General features: G+C 43.0%; 1 protein-coding gene across 4 annotated transcripts; it reads right to left on the minus strand.

Moving 5' to 3' along the window:
* Window positions 1-1,380: 1,380 nt before the first annotated feature.
* LOC114046852 (TNF receptor-associated factor 1-like) lies at window positions 1,381-23,193 on the minus strand. Of its 4 annotated transcripts, none has more exons than XM_027867413.1 (8): window positions 23,126-23,193; window positions 19,545-19,909; window positions 18,433-18,517; window positions 12,312-12,410; window positions 5,722-5,793; window positions 5,371-5,436; window positions 3,761-4,201; window positions 1,384-1,836 (listed from the first exon to the last, which is right to left on the minus strand). In XM_027867413.1, the coding sequence occupies exons 2-8, from the start codon at window positions 19,751-19,753 to the stop codon at window positions 1,561-1,563; spliced, it is 1,248 nt and encodes a 415-aa protein (XP_027723214.1). In that variant the 5' UTR covers window positions 19,754-19,909; window positions 23,126-23,193; the 3' UTR covers window positions 1,384-1,560. The 4 variants fall into 4 exon arrangements, with proteins under 4 accessions (XP_027723215.1, XP_027723214.1, XP_027723212.1 ...); XM_027867411.1 differs by having other exon boundaries at window positions 3,761-4,204; XM_027867412.1 differs by lacking the exon at window positions 23,126-23,193 and having other exon boundaries at window positions 3,761-4,204; window positions 19,545-20,003.
* Window positions 23,194-24,142: the final 949 nt, after the last annotated feature.

Genomic DNA, 24,142 nt, shown 5'->3' on the forward strand with positions numbered 1-24,142 from the left:
AGATGAGGAAACATTTATTCCAAGTTATGTAACTTATCTAAGCTATTAAAAATGGAAGAACTGGATTAAATGATCCTCCAAGTCTCTTCTGACTCTAAATGCCTATAAGTCTAAGGATTCAATCAGTCACATTACTTAGGGGATAGACAAAGCAGTGAGGCAGTACATAACCTGAAATTCTGTAATTCTCAGGCTCTTTAAGGTAGCATTATTATTTAACATTTATACTGTAATGAAATATTACTAATGCCATCAGAAATTATGAAATAAGCCAAACCAGGAAAACAATAAACAATTATTACAACAATGAAAATTTTTAAAAAAAGCATGAAACTGAAATTTTATAATTATAATGACTAAGACGCTTGGCCCTGGAGAAGAGTTTAGAAAATGTATCTCCCTCACTTCCTTCCTGAGGTGGGAGACTATGGGTTGCATACATTGTATATATATGGGTTGCATATTGCATATGTTGTCAGACTTGGTTGGTATCTTTGTTAGCTTTTCCTGAACTGCTTTCTTTCTTTCTTTTTCTTATCTTTATTAAAAGGGATGTCTCACTAGATAGGAAAGGAGGAGAAATATATATTTGGAAGAGATGGTGTTGTAAAAAAACAAAATACCCATAATAATATAATTCAGTTTAGAGGACCTTGAAGGCCAGTCTCTAAATTATTGACTTTTTTAGCCAATGAGGAGCCATTGAAAGTCTTGAACAAGGGAGTGAGGCCATCAGAGTCTCATATTAGGCAGATTAATCTAGCAGTGGTATCTGAGACAGGTTGGAAGGGGCAGGGGCTAGAGAAAGCTATTATAATAGTCCAGGTGAGAGGTAGAGAGAGTCTGAACTAGGATGGTAGCTATATGGACAGGGGAGGGGGGAGATTGATCAATAAAACTTGGTAAATGACTGAATGTGGAAATAAAAGGAAGAAGCATCAGAAATTACTCTGCAGTGTTAACCTTGGGTATCTGGGAGGATGGCACCACAAAGAAAACTAGGGTAAATGAAAAAAAGAAACAGGGTTATTTTTCAGTGATAGAGGACAGGGGAATTATGGAGGGAATATAATGAGTTTAGTTTTGGACATATTGAGTTTAAAGTGCTCACAGGACAGGTAGGTGTAGGTGTCCAATTAGGCAGCTGGAATCATACCAGTCCACAGACATTTCACTAACCACATTCCTAACAGGACAAATTTTACTCCTGGGCAAACTTATTAGCTAAGGATTACCTCCTCTTCTTTCTCCCTCCTGAAATCCTAAGTACATTCCCAGTGAAAAACATCATCATGCTCTTTATTCTCTCTGTACCTTCCAGTTAATGCCACCATGGACATAACCAGATATGTTAGAAAAAAAATTTCAGAGGTACTTGGCTCTATTATTATTGGTAAAGCAATGTGGTGTCTTGGAATCAGAAGACTTAGGCTTGGGTTGAAGTTCCATCACTTTTGAGTAAATCATTTATTACCTCTGGGCCTCAGTCTTCTCATCTGTATAATAATATTTGTATCACATACTTCATAGGGCTGTTGTGGGGAAAGCACTTTGTAAACTCTAAAGCACTGTGGGAATGTGAGCCCTTATTCTTTTACAAGCAGTAATAGATAGATGCTTATGTCTGTGCTTCATACTAAAAATAGTGAAGCAGTTACCTGGTGAGAACAGACTGACCATCCTTCCACATGCAGACTCATGACATCTCCTGGTGAAGTTGGTGATTTTCCATAGGTAGACACCATCATAGGAAGCCTCCTCCAGGAGATGGAGGCTCTGCTCCAACTTGGTCAGGGCAAGGTCTTTCTGGGCCAAGGTCTGTTGCAAATCCATGACCTGGAACATAGGGACCCCATCCCAGATCAACCTCTGCAACTCTAGGGGTGTCCTAATATTATCTATCATCTGGTGAGCCCCATGGTTTCTTGGGAGCATTGTAGAAGAAGTCAGCAACACTGTGGTGGAAAAAAATACTGTACCTGGAAGTTAAAATAGCTAGGTTCAAGTCTCGGCTCTCACCAGTCATGTGACCATGGACAGGTTTTAATTAACTTTCTGAGCCCCAGTGGCCTCATGTGAAAAATAGGGGGAATAATACCTGTGGGACTGTTATGAAAAAAGAGCTGTGTAGTAAATTGTAAAGTACCAAGGAAATGTGAGTTATCAGAAGTAGAACGGAAAAAGTACTGATTCTGACATAGGTTCAGTCTTATCTCTGCTGCTTTCTAGCTGTGTGACCCTAGGCAAGTCATTTCCCTACTGTGAGACTCATTGTCCTCATCCACAAAATGGGGATAATATCTTCACTACACCCCTTGAAATAATCCTGTGAGGAAAATGCTCTGTGAGTCTTCAATCATCACAGATGCATATGCTGTTATTGTTATTATTCTGACACATCCAGAGTCTAATTTGTAGCATATTAGGAGCACACATTTCTATAGCACTTGAAGGTTTGAAAAGTGCTTTCTTTCCAACTACTCCAAGAGTTGTATCGTTCCAGTTGTTAGCTATTATATAACTTTTTGAGAGTCTAGACCTTTGATTTCATTGGTGCAGGAAATAAGTAAAGAAATTCCCTCTATCAATTCAGAGAGGCAGTTTGTCTGCAACAGGTTTTAGGGAATTACCTGGGGCATGGAGAGATGAAGTGACTTACTCAGGGTCACACAGCCAGTATATGTCAGAGGCTGGATTTGAACCCAGGTTTTCCTGACTGAGGCTGGCTCTTTATCCCTTATGCCTCAATTATACAAATATCATAACACATATTATGATAATTCACATTGACACAACACTTTCAGGTTTACAGATTGCTTTCCTCACAAAAACCCTGCAAGGTGGGTAGTGAAAGTATTATTATGCCCATTTTACAGATGAAGAAACTGATTTGTCCAAAGTTATATAATTAGTGTTTGATTTGAACCCAGCTTTTTCCAGACTCCAAGTCCAGGACTTTTGCCTCTCAGTATTCCACCAACATTCAACAGCTATTTTATAAGCACTGCATGTGTTCAGGGTGCTATGCTATGGACTGGGGGAGATACAAGGTTTAGATAAAATACACTTCTTTCCTCATGGAGCTTATAGTCTAATGGAAGTTAAAGCATAACTATTATATGTGAGATTACATGATAAATGCTTCAGAAATGTCCAAAAGAAAGTACTATGTAAAGTAAGGGTTAGGGAGAGGGAGGGGAAAGGGTTGCCAACTGAGAGGATAAGAGAAGACTTATCATATGTAATTCAAGTAATATATCATATCATATGAGGATTTTATAGCTGGAATGAACCTTAGGGGTCATTTGGTTCTATCCCCTCATTTTACAGATGAGGAAACTAAGGTCCAAAAGGGTTAGGTAATTTATGCAAAGTAAGTCAGGATTTTAACCCAGATCACCTGACTCCAAATCCAGCATTCTTTTCCACTGCTACACTTAGTAATATGCAAATAATATAATATATAACACAGACTAATATACAATAGCATACACTATATAAACATATGTATGTTTACATACACACAGGTGTGTGCATGTGTATACACACGTGTAGAATTGTTACTTCTGTCCTTATCTTATCTCTCCCACCAGATTATAAGCCCAGGTCTCCCTTATCTCTGTGTCTCCCCCAATAGTTGGCACAAGACCTTATCGACACCTAACAAATATTTTTGTGCATAGAACAAATGAATCTGGCCTGCTCTAGCGTGTCTCTGGTTGACCCAGACTGTAGGGCTGGAGCCCCCGTGGCATCTCACCCTCTGCTCTAAGCCCAGGATGAGGTCCTGGGTCAGTCCACTCTGGTGTACAGAGGCAGCAATGGCCAGGTGGGAGGCCTCCACCTCCTTGTTCAGGACAGTCACAATATTCTCAAACACATGCAGCTTCTCTTCCAGCTCAGCAAGCAGCTTCTCCTTCATGAACCTCTGAAGGGCCAGCTCCTCCTCAGAGTCAGAGGACGCAGCATGGAAGCAGTCAGCCTCCAAGTCGCCATTGACCTCCACAGCTCCTTGTAATTGTAGGTCAGACAGGTTCCCCTCCAGGGGATTCATACTTGGCTTGGTGCAACTGAGGCCTGATATCCTTTTCTCTCTGTTGGGATCTGACTGGGCCTTCACTTGGCTCACAAGCTGTAACAGCAGCCTTAGATGGTCCCTCAGTGAGGAAGCCTCATGCTCCTTCACCGTTTCCTGGCTACCCTGCTGAGAGAGGGGAGGAAGGCGGTCAGGGTGAGAGGGTAGAGAAAGCTGACAGACAACTCACATCTGGGGAGATCCCCAGAGAAACAGCTTGCTGCTTTATCCCTAAGGGCAGAGGTGGCTCAGTAACTTGGGTATACTCCCAAAGTTACAAAGGGAAGGGGCTTTGATTGAAATGAGGGGGTCATCAAACATGCAGAAGAATGTCTGAATGAAGGAAGAGTGAGATACTCTGATGCTATATTTTAGGAATGTTAAATATCGCATCAGAAATAAATAGACCAAAGGTTTTCAATATCTAAAAAATCTTTAAAAGACTACTGAAAATGAGAGAAATTAGAACAAAGCAGTGATGTCATGTGGGATCTTTTAGATAACAAAGCAGTGGTGGAATCTTATATAAACTCAACATTTGAAATATTCTCTATCACCTGAGTTTAGTCTTGGGCACCACATTTTAAGGGCCTTGATAAAGTGGAATGCCTCCGGAGGAGGGTCACAGCTGCAAAAGATCTGAAAGAGTAATAGTCAAGTGCCCAATTTACCGATAAGGAAACTGAGGTCCAGAGAAGTTAAATGACATTAGCAAAGGTCACACAGGTAGCAGAGCTGGAGTATGACCCCAGGTACTCTGATTCCAATGACTAAATAACAACAACAAAACCCTGACTCCAAATCTAGTACTGGAAACATTAAGGGACTTGTAACTATGCCATAAAGGCCATTTGAATGAATCAGGGATGTTCAGCCTGCTGACAAAAGGCCTTGACATGAGCACTGCTTTCAAATATCCAAAGTGCTGTCTCCCAGAAGAGAGATTTGATCATGATATTCTGTGATATGTTTGGGAAATCCCACCCAAAAATTTGGGAGACAGTAGGCCAATTATGACTTCAAAGAAAGAGTTTATGGAACTACTTCAAAAGGAGAAAGAAATGGAAGGACAAAATATGGTCATTTTGATCTTGTGGTCAATGGGGAAACATTAAAAAAGGTACTTCATCAATGAAGGAGCATCATCAAAGCTGTACTTTCAGATCAATCTAGTGGCATGTGAAAGAAGGGTGGGAGGAAGAGGTGGGGAGAAAGGGATTGGGCTTGGGGGTCAGCGCTATTTGTTCAGCCTATCTGTTCTTATGTTGGGACCCAAGTTCAAAAATGATGCCTACCTTGAACGAACAGCCAATGTCTGCAAAGGAGCACCTACCCTGGACCTCAGTTGGCACCAAATCATCCTGGAAAAAACAAAGTTCCATCCCTTGGGTAATTTTCTTACAAATCCTCCCTAGTCTGTGGCAACCACCAGAAAGAACTACTATTTCTGCATTTTTGGAAATTCTAGGCACCCTCACAGCACAGGCCGAATCATTGCGAAACTCTCCATCCAGAAATGGTTACAGAAAGCTGGAGACAGCTCTCCAAAGTCTAAGTGAGCAAGTGTTCCTTGGCTGTCCAGCCGTAGGCTGGGCACTGTGAAGGATCCAAGCAAGAGAAGAAGGCACCTCAATGGTCTTACCTACCTTCTCTTCTGTACTGATCTCGGTCATGGTCTGCTTGTGTTCCTTCAAGAAGATTCCTCCACATACATGTGTCTGTTCATAGGTGAAAAGGAGACTGTAATGAGACCATTTCACTAGAGGGTCAGTGGAAAAGAAAATTGGTGAAAATTAGGAACAAGGATTCCTTTTCTCTATCCCCCTCCCCCATCATCTTTAGTTTATTTATTGCAGTTGCTAATAATGAGTTTATAACCAAGAGTCAGACATCATAGAAAATGACTTAAGGTCTCATCTAGTCAGTGGATAAAGCACTAAATGTGGAATCAGAAAGACTCTTCTTCTTGACTTCAAATCTGGCCTCAGACACTTACTGGCTGTTTGACCCTGGACAAGTCACTTCACCCTGTTTGCCTCAGTTTCCTCATCTATAAAATGAGCTGGAGAAGGAAATGGCAAATCACTCCAGTATCTTTGCCAAGAAAACCCCATATGGTGTCACGAAGAGTCAGATAGGACTGAAATGACTGAATACCACCAATAATCATCTAGTACAATTCCCTTTTTATACATGAGGAAATGGAGGCCCAATGATGGAAAGGGACTTGTTGAAGGCTCAGAGATCTTCTTCTTCTTTTTTTTTTTAAGGCAATTGGGGTTAAATGACTTGCCCAGGGTCACACAGCTAGTAAGTTACAAGTGTTTGGTCTGAGGTCATATTTGAACTTAGGTCCTCCTGACTTCAGGGCCGGTGCTCTATCCATTGCGCTACCTAGCTGCCCCTCAGAGATCTTCTTACAGGCATCTAGGTGACAAAATGGACTTGGAGTCATGAAGACCTGAGTTCAAATCCTGCCTGGCTGTGTGGCCTTGGGCAAATCACTTCACAGCTATCTGCCTCAGTTTCCCCATCTGTAAATTAGGTAAAATAATACATTACAGGGTTGTCACATGGATCAGATGAGATAATGTTTTGTAAAGGGAAAAACCTTAAAGTTTCATATAAATGCTAGCTATAATTAGTAAATAGACAAGCTGAGATTCCATCTCAGGTCTTTTTCTGACTTCACATTCAGCGCTCTTTGAAGCACTAATGTCTGGATGCTCAAGGCTCTGGCTTCTCCAGCAAGTTCTGATCTAGTGGATGGAGCAAGCCTGACTCTGCCACTTGCTGGCTGTGCAGCCTTGGGCAAGTTACAGTTACCTCCCTAGGTCTCATCTATAAAATGATAACAATCTCTGCCCTACCTATCTCACAGGCCTGCTGTGAAAATCAAATAAGAGATACTTGTAAAAGTGCTTCCAAAACCGATGGGAACTCTAGAGATGTTGAGTCCCTTTATCATCTGGCCCCCATCTATCTGCTGAAATTCACCTCCCATGATGCCCCACCTCAACCTCTTATCCTCTCCTCTCAGTTCATCCAAGCCCTAATTATTCTCCGGGGCCCAGCTCCAATGCCACTCTCTCTGTGTAGTTTTCTCTGACCAGCCGTGCCCCCACTGAGCTCTCTCTCCTTTGAACCCCTATGGTGCTTACTATGTCACTCACTGAGTAATAGATTATACCCTGTCTCTCTGGTATTGTTTCACTTTCCATGTGCCTGTCTTGTCTCCCTGACTAGTCTGTAAGCTCCTAGAAGGGAGGGGCTGTGATTTTCACATCTCTTCTATATCCCCCATAATGCCCAACACATGGTTGTACCCATAGTGGGCCCTCTGTAAATATTTGTGGACAATGAGCCTCTGGGGCAGATTGAAAACAAAAATTTAAATGGAAGGGGTGGAGAGGAAAGAGAAGGAACCAAATATTTTATAGGCTTTTAATTTGAACTAATCTGTAGCAACACTGTTAGCTCTCCTTCAAAAGTGGAATAAAGAAAAAGCTCTGTGGACAATTAAGCAAAGTGGGTAAGGATGTGGAAGCCAGCCCAGCCTAACTCACAGGAAACCGTGTTTGGGTGCCTCCCCGCAGGTTCGGCTCCCCCTTCCAGGGACATGCTGTTCCCAGCGCAGGAGCCCAAAACAGCAGGGAGCTCAAAACAGCTGTTCGACCCGGGGGCCAGAGAAGGAGGGCAGTCGGAGGGGGGCGGGGTTTGAGCCAAAGCAGGAAGTCTGCTATGCCTCAGCCAATCCTGGCAGGTAGTGGAGACAGATGTAGGTAGGCTAATCCAGATAGTACCCTCCTTCATAGGCGATGCCTGCAACGTGAACAGCACAAATGTGTTTTTGCCCCCAAAGCACTGCACAAAATTCTGAAGGCACCTTTTGTGCCCTCCAAAAATCATTGGCATTGCTTCAGGTGAAGTGCCTGAAACCCATCTCTACTGAGCATCTTGAAAGAGCTGCTGGAATCACAGCAGGAGAGCTTGATTCATATTCAGAGGGCCAGAGTAATTCAAGTTTAGATTGAGTCTAGAGCGAGTGACAGAGAATAATATGAGATAAGGCTGGAAAGGAAGATTGGCACCAGACTGGGTAGGGCATTGCAAGCCAGAAGATGAGTTTAAGTTTGATTTGGTAGGCAACAGAATCATAGAATTGCAGAAGTGAAGTTGGAAAGGAGGTCAGAGACTATCTAATCCAATACCTTCATTTTACATGTCATTTTACAAATGACTTGCTCAAGGTCAGGTGGGTTGGAAGTGTCAGAGGCAGGATATGAACCCAGGGCCTTTAACTCCAGCACCATTCCTCTTTACCTTTTGTACCAAAGGCCTCCAGAAACAATAATGGCTCACGTTTTGGAAAGTATCTGCCAGATGTGAGGCAGTGTGTTGTATTGGAAAGAGGACAGTCAGGAGACTTGATTTCTAGTACTTGTTCTGCCACTAGTTACGTGTGATCTTGGGCAAAGGCGCTTTATCTTCCTGTAGAGGTGGCAGATTTGATATTATTGACTCTGGAGTGAGAGAAACTGGGTTCAAATCCCACCTCTGACATTAACTATCTCTGTGACTTTGGGCAAGTGTCTTCACTTCCAGGCATCACTTTCCTCATCTCTAAAATGAAGGATTGGCCTCTTAATCTAAGATTTCAATCTATGATCCTATGACCTTTCCGGGCCAAGTCACTTCCTCTATAAAATAAGAGGGCTTAACTAGACAACCTTTAAGATGCCTTCTAGCCCTAGACCTTCAGATCATTAGTCTCAGACAAGAGAAGGGGAGGAAACACTGAAATATTTGTTCCTTTATATCCTGAATATATTTGGAGTGTTTGGGTCAAAATTCTGGGGGGAAAGAGTGAGCCAAATGTGTCTTTTAAAAAAAAAGTTTATGGAATCATTAAAAAAGAGAGAGAGAAGGGAAAGAGGAAGGACAGAGAATGATTTTTATCCTCTGAGTAATGGGAAACCACTAAAGGTTCTTCAGTATGGAAGTGACGTGCTTTAGGAAGATCAATCTGGTGGCCTTCTTTGGAGAATAACTTCTCTTTTGATTCAAACCATTATATAAGGGGCTTAATTAAACCAAACCCTAGAAATTCTAGCTTTTAACTAGAACAAAATACTCCCTGTGGGCCCCATCTTCTCTCCCTTGTCCCATGGCTCTTCCTGTGGCTGTGCTCTCTGGAGCACCACTCATTTCATCTTCAGTTACCTGTGAGTATTGGCCCTCTTGTAAGCCACCTGGAGTACGTGCAGGGGAAATGTCCTCCTTGGGGACTGTGCTTATGGCACACTAGTTCAAAGTACAAAAGAGCTTGATTTCTACGCGAGAAGGCTCAGCCTCTTACCTTTTCAAACAGGAAACCACAGTTACCAATAAATAGAAAATAAAATGTAATAGGTGGCAACATCAGACAGAGGGACTGGGGACTAGTAGAAGAGCTAGGTATTTTAAAAAGGGTAGAGGATTATCATCACTCCCCTCATTTGGAGTATGAACAAAATAACAAAATAACAAAAGCTGGGAGAAACCTTAAAAAGTAGAATTCAAAACTGGAGGGGCCTTAAAAATATTCTAGTCCCTAATGCTTTTTTCACAAATGAGGAAACTGAGGCACAGAGAGGGATTAATTTGCTCTAAGTCACACAACTAGCTAGTGTCAGAACCAGGACCAGAATCTATTAAGTACATAATCACCCAGGTTGGTAACCATGGTATCGGCCTCGATCCCTCAGTTTCACTGACCTCAAAAATCTAAACAGTTGCTACATTTTGTCTTTTCCAGCTTCACAACATTTCCCACATATGGTCCCTTCTTTCCATTCATGCAGCCACCAGCCTACCTGGATTGTGGAAGGAGCCTCCTAATTCATCTCTCTGTCTCCATTTTTCCCCACCCCAATTCATTTCCACAGCCAGAAAAGTGAATCTCCTAAACTGCAGGCCTGATTATATCACTTTATAGTAACTAATAATAACTAGCATGTATATAGCATGCTAAACTTTACAAAGCACTTTACAAATATCTTGTTGATCCTCATAACCACCCAGGGAGGTAGGTGTTATTATGCCCATTTTACAGCTGAGGAAAGTGAAGCAGATAGGGGTTAAATGACTTGCTCAGGGTCACACAGCTTTAGACTCAGGACCTGTCCTTTTGACTCGAGGTCTGCCACCACTCTACTACCACTAAAGCACCTAGATGCCTCAATAAACTCCAGTGGCTCCCTATTACCTCCAGGATCAAATACAAACTCCTTTGTTTTGCATTTCAAACTCCTCACTACCTGGCTACTACCTTTCCAGATTTGTTAAACATAATAATCTGTCTTTCTTGCTTTTCTTCACACAAGACACTCCATCTACCCTCTCTGGGACTTTGCACTGGTTGTCTTCCATGCCTGCAAAGGTCTCCTTCTTCCTTCCACTTTTTGGAATTTACAATTTCCTTCAACACTTAGCTTAAGCACCCCCTTTTGCAAGAGCTATGCCTTCCTGTCCAAGGTTTCTGTTTGGTATATAGAGCTATACATGGCAGCTGGGTGACGCAGTAGATAGAACTCCGGGCCAGGAGTCAGAAAGACCTGAGTTCAGATCTAGCCTTAGACACTTACTAGCTGTGTGACCCTGGGTGAGTCACTTAACCCTGCTTACCTCAGTTTCCTGATCTGCAAAATGAGCTTGAGAAGGAAATGGCAAACCACTCCAGTATCTTTGCCAAGAAAACCCCAAATGGGTTTACAGGGAGTCAGACGTGAGTGAAATGATTAAACAACAACAAGTATATGGGCCTGCTGTCCTTCCTGATAGAATATAACCTCCTTAAGGCCAGACACAACTTCATATTTGTCTTTGTATCCCTAGCACAGTACCTGACATCTGAGTAGGTGCTTTCAGAATGATTGCTGATTGATAAATAATTCTAATTGATAGATAATTCAGTCTAGTGCTCTTATCTATATGGTATGATTTGAGGACTTCCAGGAAGGCCTGCCTATTGCCAAGTATTCCTACTGTATCCTGGCATGTTAATGTTAACACTGGCTTAAATTTTACTGTTAGAATGTCATTCCTGGAGATTAAGGAAGAACTTGCTAATAATTAGACCTGTACACAAGCAAATAGGATGATTTGTGAGGTAGAGAGCTCTGTGTCCCTGGAAAGGGTCGAAGAGAGGTTGACTGTGTGTTGGTGAGGGATGTTGTAAGGAGGAGTTATGCACTGGGACAGGATTGGAATAGGGGATGTCAATCTCTGAATAGGTTGTGGATGAGTGTTGGGAAAGGGAGTGATTCCAAGTAGAGAAAACAATCCTACAGGATCCATGGCTGTACCCAAGTGAACTTTCCCCAAACTCTTCACGTTAGATAGCTCAATGTGTGGATTCATCTACTCTGAGCAGAAAAGAAGCTTCTTATTGACAAAGACAAGCATTCCTATGGGATCATAGGTTTAAAGGTGGGAGGGACATTAGAGGTCATTAAGTCCAGCCCTGGCTAGCTGTGTGACCCTGGGCAAGTCACTTAACCCCAATTGCCTGAAAAAAAAAAGTCCAGCCCTAGAATTTTCCAGATTAAGGAAATAAATCCCAGAAAGGTTAAGTTACATATCCAGGGTCACACACTAAGTATCTGAGGCAGGTGTTCCTGACTCTAAATCTAACCAGTGCTCTATCTACTATATCACCCTGCCTTCCTCTGCCTTTGTTAGCATCTAGCACTCAGGAGTTCCTCTGATGGTGGCTAAATGGCATGCCAGACTTGGAGTTAGGAAGAACTGAGTTCAAATCCTGCCCTCAACACTTCCTAGCTGTCTAATCCTAGGCAAGTCACTGAAACTCTGTCCATCTCACTTTCTTCATCTGTAAAATGAGGATAATAATAGCACCTACTGCCTACCGCCAAAGGTTGTGATAAGCAGATGAAATAATACTCATAAAGCCATAAAACAGTTTGCTAACCCTAAATTTTCACTGATAGACAGTTCTCCTGGGAGTGAAAAGTGCAAGAAGTGCATCAAAGGTGAAATGAGTTGTATTAGGAGATAAGAGGTTCCCTATCCCTGGAGGTCTTTAAGAGGAGGTTGGAAGTAGTTATTTGCCCACTGTAGATATAGAATTATTTTAGGAATGGGCTGAATTAGATTATCTCTGAGATCCCTTTCTATTCTGAGACCCTGGAATTCTGGGACGACGTTGAACCAACTACCCACACACTCCACTGACCTCAAAATTCTTCATGAGGCCAGTCCAGCCGCACCCAGAAATCACGCAATGCACGCTCAGCTCAGAGATCTCCTTATTAATGGCAGCGTCAATGAAAGCCTGGAGAACAGAGAACAGTAGCATCAAATCACCAGAATCATAACCCCTTGCATGAGCACTTTTATATTATTTAAAACATGTCGGCATCCATTATCACGTTGCATACTTATCAGAACCCTGACCAGGAGACAGGGCAAGGGGGAGGACACACATTCAGTCCTCAGCAGGGCAGGCTAGGGTGGGGCAGGACACTGAATCTGAAGTCAGAAAGGCTTGGGCTCTAGGGTGGGCACTGGCCATGTGACATTGGGCAAGAACTTCAGTTTCCTTCTTTGTGAAATGTGCTATCTACCTCAATTCAACAATTTAAAGTTTAATTCAGCAAATATTTGTAAGTTCTTGCTCTATACAGGACACTGCACTAGGTGCTGGGGATCTAAAGATACCAAAGAAATAATTCCTGCCCTTAAGGAGCTTGCATTCTACTGGGGAGATACTTCATATACTCAGGTAAATACTGAATATTTTACCTACCTTTCGGAGTTGTAGATTACAATAGTAACTCACATTTCTAAAGCCTTTTAAAGTTTACTAAGTCTTTTCCTCACACCTCGGTGAAGTAAATAGTATAGATATTACCACATGCAACTCCACCCCCCCCATTTTTACAGATGAGAAAATGGAGACACAGAAAAGTTACTTGCCTTGGGTTACTCAGTAAGTACCAGAGCTGAGATTTGCCTGATTCCAAGGCCAATGATCTTTCTATTACACTACAATGCCACTCTGAACTTTAGACAGATGTGTATAAAATGTGTTATAAACTCCAGAACCAGTTATTATTAGTACGTCAGTAATGACTGTTGCTGCTGCTGGTGGTGGTATTGTTTGTTGTCTTAGACAGAGTTAGGAAAGGAAGCAGCATGGTTTGATGGACTGAGTTTCAGGACACCTGAGTTTGGTTCCCAGATGGAACACTTATTAGCCTTGTGAACTTCTTTCTGGGCTTCAGTTTTCCTCCTCTGTAAAATAAGGCAACTAGACCAGATGATCTCTAAGGACTCTTCTACCTCTGACCTTCCATGATAATATTTGGGGTGCAGAAGCTTGAGGACACTGAGCTCTTTGCCCTAGAAGAAAGGGCCTCAGGCTTCTGGATCTTCCCCAGGACAGATACCACCATTATGTCAATGGGGGTTGTGCTCAATGCCATGAACTGTCCCAGATAGTTGGAAATCACTGAAAACAAAGTCTGGGTGGACTTTCTAAGGTGAACACACACACACACACACACACACACACACACACACACACACACACCCACCCATGAGAACATACGGAAAACACTTGTCCTTCTGTCTAGGCTGTTCTGAATCATGGGCTCCCAGTGTGTTCTCAGCAGTCCTGGAGCAAGCTACAGTTTCAGGGTCTGCTGGAGGGGCTTGGCCAGGAGTGCCTTGTTTAGGCAGGACTGTTGCCTTCGTGAATACTAGTATTATAAAGTAAAGGGAGTATCAATACTGCTTTTGTACAGACTTAGCAACGGTACCTGTCCCCCAAGAGAATGGAGTGGGTGTAGGGGGCTCCTTGGCCCCATGCCTGAGAATTTGTCTCTCCAGAGTTGTTTACTTTGCTTGGGAACTGCCAAGGGCTGTAAGAACTTCTCCTTTTTGGAAGCTCCAGTGGAGTTAACTTGGTAGGATTTCAAGGGTAAAGGACCTCCAGAAGGGCTGGGCACCTTCACTGGTGCTGTTCCACCTGGACCCTTGAAAGCTCAACCTTGTTCCCCTCTGCCCAGCAAAATCCCACCGATCCTGTAGGTCCTGGCTAAATGCTCCTCTCCTCTATAAAGCAGCCTGATGAAGTGGAAGGAAAATTGAGAGAGGGAGGTTCTAGTCATGGTTCAGCAATAATCTCACTGAACAAGAGGCCAAGCCACTTCACTTAGAGGACTCAGTTTCTCCATCTGTAAAATGAAGAGGTTGGACTAAACAAGCTCCAAGATCCTTTCTGGAACTGATATTTTATATTCTAACATTCCATATTCTAAGCTTTCATCCAGCACTGACATTCTATTTAAAGCCCTTTTTAGCTCTTTTGTTCTATGTGCTTACATCATGGGTTCTAAGCTCCCTTCTAGCTCTGAGGTTCTATGTTCTAAGTTCCTTTCCAGCTGTAACATTCTATGTTCAAAGGTCCCTTTTAGCTCTAACATTTTGTTATAACCTGTGTTCTAAGCTTCCCACCCATTCTAACAACCCATGCCCCTACTATATACTATGGTCTTCCTGTGGAGTCAACCACAAGTCAGGTTTGGTGGAACAACATAATAGGCACCACTATAATGCTCTACACTATTAGAATGGACTCTGCTCCCCAAAATCTTGTCTAAGGGGGTTTTATTACTGAGGCAGAAAAAGTGCCTTGTTATACAGAGAACTATTATTATATGTAACACCTGACAGAATACTTATTCTAGGAGAGATTGAAAGCTTAAAGGGGCCTTGGAGATCTAGTCCACCCTCATTTTATGTATGAGGAAACTGAGGCCAAAATAGATAAAGTAACTTTCCTAAGGTCAAATAGTAAGTAGCAGAAGTAGCATTCAAAGCCAGACTCCAAATCTAGCACTCTTTCTGCTATAACATATTGGTTCTAAAAACCTCTGGGAAGAAGGTGCTCTGGCTAAATTTCCTTCCCTTCTGTTCTACAGGAACTCTTCCCCCCTACAGCTTCTCAAGTCTTCCTATCACTTTCCCTTTCCTTCCTCTGGGGCCACTTGTGTTACTCTTGCCTGTGAGGAGGGAAGGGAATAAGCATTTATACAGCACTTACTATGTGCCAAGTACTGTGCTAAGTGCTTTACAAATATTATCTCATTTAATCCTCAAACAATCCTGGGAGGTAAGTGCTATTATTATCTGCATTTTACAGTTGAGAGATACAGAGGTTAAGTGACTTGCCCAGGGTCACACTGCTAGGAAGTATCTGAGGCAGGATTTGAACTCAGGTCTTCTCTACTCTAGTAACAACACTTTATTCACTACACCACCTGGTTGCCTCTAGGGGGCCATGATCAGAGAATGCCCAGCCTTTGTTCTTCTAGTTCAGAGACTGATTTTTGATTGTCACATAAAACTAAGCTAGGTGGTGAAATGGATAGAGTGTCAGACCTGAAGTCAAGAAGACTCATCTTTGTGAGTTCACATCTGGCCTCAGACACTTCCTAGCTGTGTAACCCTGGGTAAGTCACTTAACCCCAGTCACTTCAGTTTCCTCATCTTTAAAATCAGCTGGGGAAGGAAATGGCAAACCATTCCATTCTCTTCACCAAGAAAACACCAAATGGGGTCACAAAGAGTTGTACACAACTGAAACAATTGAACAACAAACAAAACTGAGCCAGACAATGTAGCCAAAGTAATTTCTCATTATTCAACTGAGTTTTCAGAAGGAACACTTTGAAAGAAAATCAGAGGACAGTCCTGACCTTGTTCAGTCTAATGCCCTGAGCCCCAGTAGAGGAAACTGAATCACAGGGACCTAAAAGGCCACCTAATTTAACTACACAGTTTTGTAAATGAGGAAACAGAAACCCAAAGAGAGAAAAAGACTGATCTAAAATCACACAGCTAGGCAATAACTGAGCTGGGGATCAGGATTCTAGTGTTCTAATGGCCATCCGAGAGCTCCCTCCATCACGTCCTGGTGCCCTACCTGATGGAAGCCAAAGCTCCTCAACTTCTCGAACAAATATGCAATATCATTTGACCGTTTTATAAGATTTAGATCTGGAAGGGCCCTTAGAGATCGTCTAGTCAATGGGGTTCTTTTTTCTTTTTCTTTCTTTCTTTCTTTCTTTCTTTCTTTCTTTCTTTCTTTTTTTCTTTCTTTCTTTCTTTCTTTTTATTTATTTATTTTTTTGCAAGGTAATTAAATGATGGTTAGTAAGTATCAAATGTCTGAGGTTGGATTTGAACTCAGGTCCTCCTGACTCCAGGGCCTGTGCTCTTGTCTATTGTACCACCTAGCTGCCCCAAGTCAAGGGGTTCTTAACATTTTTGTGTATGTAATGGGACCCTTTGGCAGTCTGGGGAAGCCTATGGTTCCCTTTTCATAACAATGTTTTTAAACGCTTAAAGTAAAATGCATGGAATTACAAAGGAAACCAATTCTATTGAAATAGTTATCAAAACGTATATATACACATAAGCTCAGATCACAGGTTATGAACCTTTGATCTAGTCCAACTCTTTTATTTTCTAGATCAAAGAACCGAGGCCCAGAAAAGTGAAAGGGACTTGCTCAAAATTACAGAGGTAGCAAATGGTGAAGGCAGGATTTGAACCCAGGTTTTCTACTTCCAAATTCTATGGTCTTTCCAATGTACCACACTGTCTCTTTTGTGAGCCACACAAAGTAGGGGATGAAGAAAAGTAGTCACATGTCTCAGATACATGGAACAGTATGGGTCACCTTGAAAAAAGCAGTTCATCACCTGGCCTGGCCACATCTCTGCACAATGTCCACCCTATCAGCTACTGGAACATCATTTCAGGCAAACAAAGCTTGTACCAAGGCCTAAAATTAATCCTTTCATGTCTGTGTCCTCTGTTCAGCCAATCACCTCATGAATCCTAAGAACACTTCAGAGCAGAATTAGCTTAATGAGATAAGAGGATAAGGACAAACTGATAACCAGCTGGTGAGCTATGTCTTTTCACAAAGAGGTTAGTCTGAGCCACATGTATGTAGATTTTTCCATACTTTGATGTTGTAATGGAAAGAGCTGGGTTTATAGACAGCAGCCCTGGCTTTAAAGATTGCTCCAGCTACTTCTTAGCAGAGTAACATTGGGCAAGTCGCTCAACCTTTTTAAGCCTCAGAGGCAGTTGGAGATGACCTTCATTTTGTGTCTTGTTCTAAAGGACAAGCTGGAGATCAAGAAATATCCATTATGTAAAAACACTCTAATACAGTCTTATTGTCTTCAAATCCTTAAATGTCTCACCCAAGTTCAGGCCTGGGTCAGGAGTCGGAGAAGTCCCTGGTACTTCCCCACAGGGTCTGTGACTAAGATTGCACCATTGGTTTCCTTCATACTCACCCTATCCAAAATGATGGACTTGAGTGTGATTTGGGTTCTGTTTTTTAAAACTGGCCCCTTTCTCCTTACCCTCACACTCAAAAGCTCTCTCTGACCAATCTGACCACAGTGCCTGGGTTTCCCCCACTAGTGTCACCTTTGAGGGATAATGCACTGGAGGCCCTTGTCAAAATGCAACTGTGTTACCTGAGAAGAACAGTCCATTACCAGTCACTCAGTCCTCAGATGGGAGTAATTTAACACATGAACAACTTGAGTCATCTAGCAGGGCTTTGAAAGAACAGGACATAAGATGGCGGTCCAGAGCATTGGGAGGGAGCAGAGCATTGAGGCTAGCCTGAGCTTAGCTTGAGATGGCAGACTCAGGTTCTACTCCTGATTCTGTCAGAGTCCGCTATCCTACTTAACTCCAAACTCCACTCTAATCTGGCCTTCCTCTGGGATAGCCTACACTTATGTACAAGAAGCTATATTCAAGACCGGCTAAAGTAGGGGAATGAACTCCAATGTATGTGGAGGGGAAGGTAGTGAGGAGAGAGAAAGTCATGTCACTTCTCTGGATCTCAGTTTTCCCATCTGTAAAATGAGGGAATTGGAATAGATTATCTCAAAAGACTGCCTGCTCTTAAAACAAACAAACATATCGAAAAGTTCATTTGAGGAACAATTGTAAATCTCTCATCTCCCCTTCAGTGCTCACTTCTCTCTTTGTGCTTTTTCTCCCTCCCTTTCAGGAAACCAGTACTGTGTGCCATTCCCAAAGGTTCTTTGTTCTCAGCTAAACATTCATTTTTTATAATGTTCCCCTCCAGAGGGCTTTGTATTTTAATAAGGGACAAAAATCCTTTGATTACCGAAGGACTAAATAGTGATAATTTAGGCACTGTGACTGTTGATGAGATAAGGAAGGCCTGTCTCATACTCTTCACCATACAAGATAAAGGCAGCATAGGGATCTTTTTCACACAAGCATACCTTCTCTTCCGATAAGAAACTTTCATTTCCCACAGCCTGCAGATTCTCTTCCTTGCATCTTGAACATATAGGGCTTTTGCTGATCCTGGCAAAATACATTCAGCAAGTTTGGTTTATACATCGACAGCTTGTCCCTCTCATTACCCGTCCTGATCCCAAACTGGAAAACCTAGGAATCACCCTCTGGAACAGATAAAAATGGGTCACCTCTCTAGGCCCTGTCCACAGCAAGATTTAGAAGCACCAAAGCTATGAAGCGAGAACAAACTGTGGGCCAAAAAGCCCACATGGGCTTGTTATAGGAGTTGTTAGAATCAAATGTGATAGTAATTGTAAAGTGCAGTGCCTGGCACCTCATCAACATTATATAAATATTAGTTATTATTATTATTCAACTTGAAGGTTTAAATTCCTAACACAGAGCACAGAGTCCAGACTGGCTTTTGATCACTCCACAGAATTATAGACATATAGAATGTTAGAGCTCAGAGGGCCATTACAACACACAATGTTAGAGCACAAAGAAACCTTAGAAAATTGACCATTAGAGCTGGAGAGGACCTTAGAGTACTGAATGTTAACTTGTAGAATATGAGAACTATATTATAAGATGGAAATAGGACTTAGTCACAGCCACACAGCATGTGGCAAAACCAGGGCTAGAACACAGATCTCCTGACTTTAGCTCTGAGGAAGAGAGCTAATGTCAGACATTTATATCTGGGTATGAATAAAAGTCAGTGAGTTCCTTTTCTCAGAGACATTTGTATTTCCTAGATTATGGAGCTGGAAAAGATTTCAGAATATAAAATGTCAGAACACAGAATGTCAAAGCTGGAAGCAGCTGAAAGACAAAGAATGTTGGAACATGGAACATGGAATGTTACACTACAGTATTGGTTTCAAGCACTGGTGTGTAGGATGGGGGAAGGAGACCATTGTGTTTCTTCAAAGGAATGTCTCTGTCAAAACCTTAAGCTAGTCCATTTTCTCCCCTTCCTCTGATACCTAGAGTCCCGGAGAGACAGACAGATGGACAGACAGACAGACAGACAGAAGACAGATGGACAGACCAGCCAGTTCCTCCTCCATTCCTTCCCCTCCCCCCTCACCTCACTATCCAGGAGAGACAGGCAGCACAGTAGCGGTGGCCACATAGGGTCTGCTGGGCCTTCTTCAGAACATTGTGACAACCACAGCACAAGTATTTGGGCTCAGGGGTCTTCTGGCAGATACTGGTAGGGTATCCAAAGGGGAATTCGTTTTCATCAGGAGTGAGACAGGGGCCCACAGGGGCACTATCAGTAGGGTTCTCTGCCATCTGGGGAGCTCTTGGCAAGTGGAGACAGGTCCTCTGATACCCACCGATCCCAGGGAGCAGGCAAGCAGGTGCTTAGAGGAGAGGTGATTCCTGTCACCTCCTCTCTTGTGAGGTGAGATGCTGATGTCTTTATTCAGCCACTTGATGAGTCCTAGCCTATGGTGAAATGTCATGGGGGGAAGGGGGAGGGAGTCTAATGAGGATGACTAAGAAATTACCCTGCTGGGTGGAAAAGTCCCCTGGACATTGAATTGCAATGGTTAAAAAAAAAAAGAAAAAAAAGTCCAGTCCTTCTTTTGATTAAAAAAAAAAAAAGACAAAGAAATTTGTCATAGACTTTAGGAACCTAGTCATACCATCCTCATGAGTACCTCGACCAGAGCCCCTCCTTGCTTCAGCAGAATCATTTCCCCTGAGCAGGAGCTGGGTTAAGAAAGTCCCAGATGGCATCAGGCCAGAACTCCCGGTAACCACCCAGTAGGTAGCCCAAGATAACTTTCCAGCCAAACGCTGACCTCACCAGGGGGGCCGTGGCAGTAGTAATATTTTACAACAGTGGTTCTGTGACTGACTGTGTTCTAAAGTCCCTTCTAGACCTGGTGCTTAACATTCAAATTCTAACATTCTGTTTTCTCAAGTCCTTTCTAGGGCTGACAGTCATTCTCTGCTTAAGGTCTCTTTCAGTTCTAATATTCTCTGTCATAAGATCCTTTCCAGCTCTGATGTTCTGTGTTCTAATGACTGTCCCTTCCCACACTGACATTTTATGTCTTACGATCTCTCGTAATTCTAATATTCTCTGTTTGAATTCAAGTCAGCAAGCATTTGTGAAGCACAAACACTGGTTAGATAGGGGGGCATACAAAGCTAAGAGTAACCAGTTCCTATTTTCAAGGAGCTTACCTTCTACAGGGATTGAAGGGGGTGTGGATAGAAAATGTACGCAGATAAATGGAATACAAGATTTAAAAGTGCATTAGGAAAGTTTGAGGAGGAAGCTGGCATTAACAACTAAGGCAGGGAGATCAAGGGGAGTTTCTTAGCAGAGATGGCACCTGTACTCAGCCTTGAAAGGAGATTCAGAAAAGAAGACTCTGAAAGACAAAGATGAAGTGGGAGCACATTCCAGGCGTGGAGAAGGGCTTGGGTATCACACAGGAGATAGAATGTCAAGTTCAGGGTCCAGTTAACTGTCCAGTTTGACTGAAACACTTTCTCCCTTGGTTGTTCACTTTGTTTTTCTGGATTAAAATCTTTATTTTTTTTTCCTCCAAAAAAGTGCAAAAATCTTAGAGGTGAGTACATTGTTTTCTAATGCTTTTTATGGAGTGGAGGAGGGGAAATATCTACACAAAGATGAAGGCAGTGCTTCCTTCCCATTCCCAGTGAAAGAGGCATGGCTTTGAGGTGGCACAGGTCAGTCTGGGTCCACAGCAACTCTTCTGAGTTGGAGTTACCCAATTCCATTGATTTAACCCCTCTAGAGAAAGGTTGAGTTGCAGAGCTAAGGAATGTTGGTCGAGTGATCAACTGATATCTTCAGTCTGGCCTGGTATCTTCCCCAGGGGGAATGTGCTCTATTCATGCTCTCTGGGCTGAAGAGCTCTATGGAGCCCTGAATAGTTGCTTACCTCTCAGTCAGGCCCTCCTCAAGTCCCTTCTCTATTGTCCCATGTTCTAACATTCTATATACTAAAGTGCCTTACTATACTAAACACTCTATTTCAAGATTCAAGTGGTAGATTAGGTTGGGAAATCCTCTCTCAATCAGCTGACAGGATGATGTGCCAATTTAATTTTATTGGTTCTCCAGTTCTGATAATCAGGTCTCACTATTTTGCACACAAGTAGCCTGCCTGTGGGCAGCTAGGTGGCATAGTGGATAGAGTGCTGGGCCTAGAGTCAGGAAAACCTGAATTCAAATCCAGCCTCAGACACTGGCTAGCTGTGTGATCCTGGGCAAGTCATTTAAGCCTATTTGCCTCAGTTTCTCAATCTGTAAAATGAGCTGGAAAAGGAAATGGCAAACCACTCCAGTATCTTTGCCAAGAAAATCCCAAATGGGGTCACAAGAAGTCAGACACAACTGAAAAACAACTAAACAATAACAAAGCCTGCCTATATTGCCTCCTCTTAAAGTACTACCACTACTATTCTAAGTAACCCTGCTGCTTCCCAGGCTTCCTTCAACTCCTTGAGACCAGGAGTTAAGATTTTTATCTCTGTATCCATCTAGCACAGACTTACACAAAGTATACACTTTTTGATTTGCTAAATGAAGTGTCTGAAACAAAGCAATATAGCAAACATGAAAAATGACCATGTAACAAATATGATAAATTACTCATTAATGAGAATGCTGATCTCACTAGTGGGGTTGTGGCATTAGCGTAGCCATGAACATATACTCAAATATAAGGTGTCCCCAAAGTCTTAGTGAAGTTTGAAGTTTAAATGGCTCCCATGGCTATCAAAGCTTCAAACTGCATTAGGACTTTGGGGACATCTTGTATTTAAATAATATATGCGATTAAATGTATTAAATCATAATAAGAAAAACTCTAACAATGTAATAACTGTGCTGAAGGACAGGAGACACTCCTGTGGCACTGGGGAGAGAGCACTGCGGGGGTAGTGAGTTCTAGTCTCAGTTCTGACTCTAGTTTCCCCTGTGATTTTGGCCAAATTTCTTCCTCCCCCGGATCCTTGGTTTCTCTTTCAGTCAACTGACAGTCTTCCTCCCATTTCGAAAAAGTTAAAGATTTATGCAGCTGAAAAATAAGATTCCGAGGGAGCTGGGGGTGGGGGCAGGGGAGCTGTGTAATTATGCGTACTTGCGATCAAGTGAAGAGAGTGTTCTCCCAGGCGATGAGAAAAACCAACTAGTTTTATTTCAGCCTAAAATTTTTGCCGGTTTGGTAATTCCTAACCACCTGTCAGGAGCTGCCCTAATCCACATCGAGAGTGGGGTAGCTCAGCAAACCAGTCTCAGGGAGGACACAGGATCAAAGATTAAGGTCACTCAGACCTGATCTGGAAGTTGACTTGGGGGGGGGGGGTGTCGACAGTGGGCGGAAAGAGACCAGATGTTCAGCGACTAGGGAAGTCAAGCGAGCCAGGCAGAAGTCCAGATGTGTAGGAGGACGCCTTCAACCGGGGAACACGCGTCCAGGTGTGGCCTCTGGGCGCTACCATTAGGGTCCAGATGTAAGAAGGAAGTTGGGGGAAGTTGAGGGGAGTCGTGCTCAGTCGGAAGGGTTGAAGGGAAGGCCAGCTGTTGTGAAATGGCCTTGAGAGCAGATCAGGGAGACTAAGGAGGAGTCCGGAGGGAGCTGTTACCCAACCCTTTGCCCCTACAGGGATCGGGCTTACCTGGAGTATTTGCATCTCAGCTATCTGCCTTTCACAGCTCCTGGAGGATTCCCCCGTGGACCTCCCCCTCCTCCCACACCCCAACCCTCTTCCGGGAGGGTGCGGCCTGAAAATGGGGAGGCTGAGCCTGGTGCGACCCTAGGGAGGGGCTGGAGAATGTGGAGGAGGGAGTGTGGGCCCTATTAGTCGATAGCAACTAACTGTCACCCCCAGGGAAATACCGCTTTCCACGAACTCCTACTTTGTGGTTGTCTGTGTGCCTCCACTGAGTGGAGCTTCCCTGGCTTCTGTCAAGTCTCAACTGAAGTTCCACCGTCTGCGAGGAGCCTTACTTCTAAAGGCATCTCCACTTTATCCTATGTCTGTCTGTCTTTTTGCTATGTAGTTGTTTGCCTGTTGTGTTCTCCGTTAGACTGTGATCTCCTTAAGAGCAGGTTCTGCTTTTCACCTTGCTGTGTGTCCCCAGCGTGTAACATAGTGCCTGGAATGGAGTAGGGTCTTAAATGCTAGTTGCCTAACCAATTGGCTGAGTACTGTGGTGAAGATCTCACTAGACTAGGAGCCAGGAGAGAACTGGATTCTGGTCAGGATCCTGGCATTTATTAACCCTGTGATCTTGGGAAAAATTATTTCTCTTCTCAGGGCCTCAGTTTCCTCATTTGTAAAATGCTGAAATTGTACTAGCAAATGTCTGAGGTTTTTCTAGACATGATGAACATTTTAAAGTTTATTCCAGTTATCTTTATGACTGATTGTCAAGAGAGTGAATCAAGAAAATTGGCCATTTACTAGCTGGGATGTGTCAAGGGTGGGGAATCTACTGCCTCCAGGCCACCTGTGGCATTCTAGGTCCTTGGGTGGGGCCTTTTGACTGAGTCCAAGTTTTACAGAGCAAATCCTTTTATTAAGGGGATTTGTTCTGAGGGTTTGGAGTTGGTTAAAGGGCTGCACTTGAGGACCTAGAGGGCCACATGTGGCCTTGGGACCAAAGGTTCCCCACCCTTGTTTAGATCACCT

This window comes from Vombatus ursinus, unplaced genomic scaffold (genome assembly GCF_900497805.2).
Source record: "Vombatus ursinus unplaced genomic scaffold, bare-nosed wombat genome assembly UNPS02014786.1, whole genome shotgun sequence".
NCBI lineage: Eukaryota > Metazoa > Chordata > Mammalia > Diprotodontia > Vombatidae > Vombatus > Vombatus ursinus.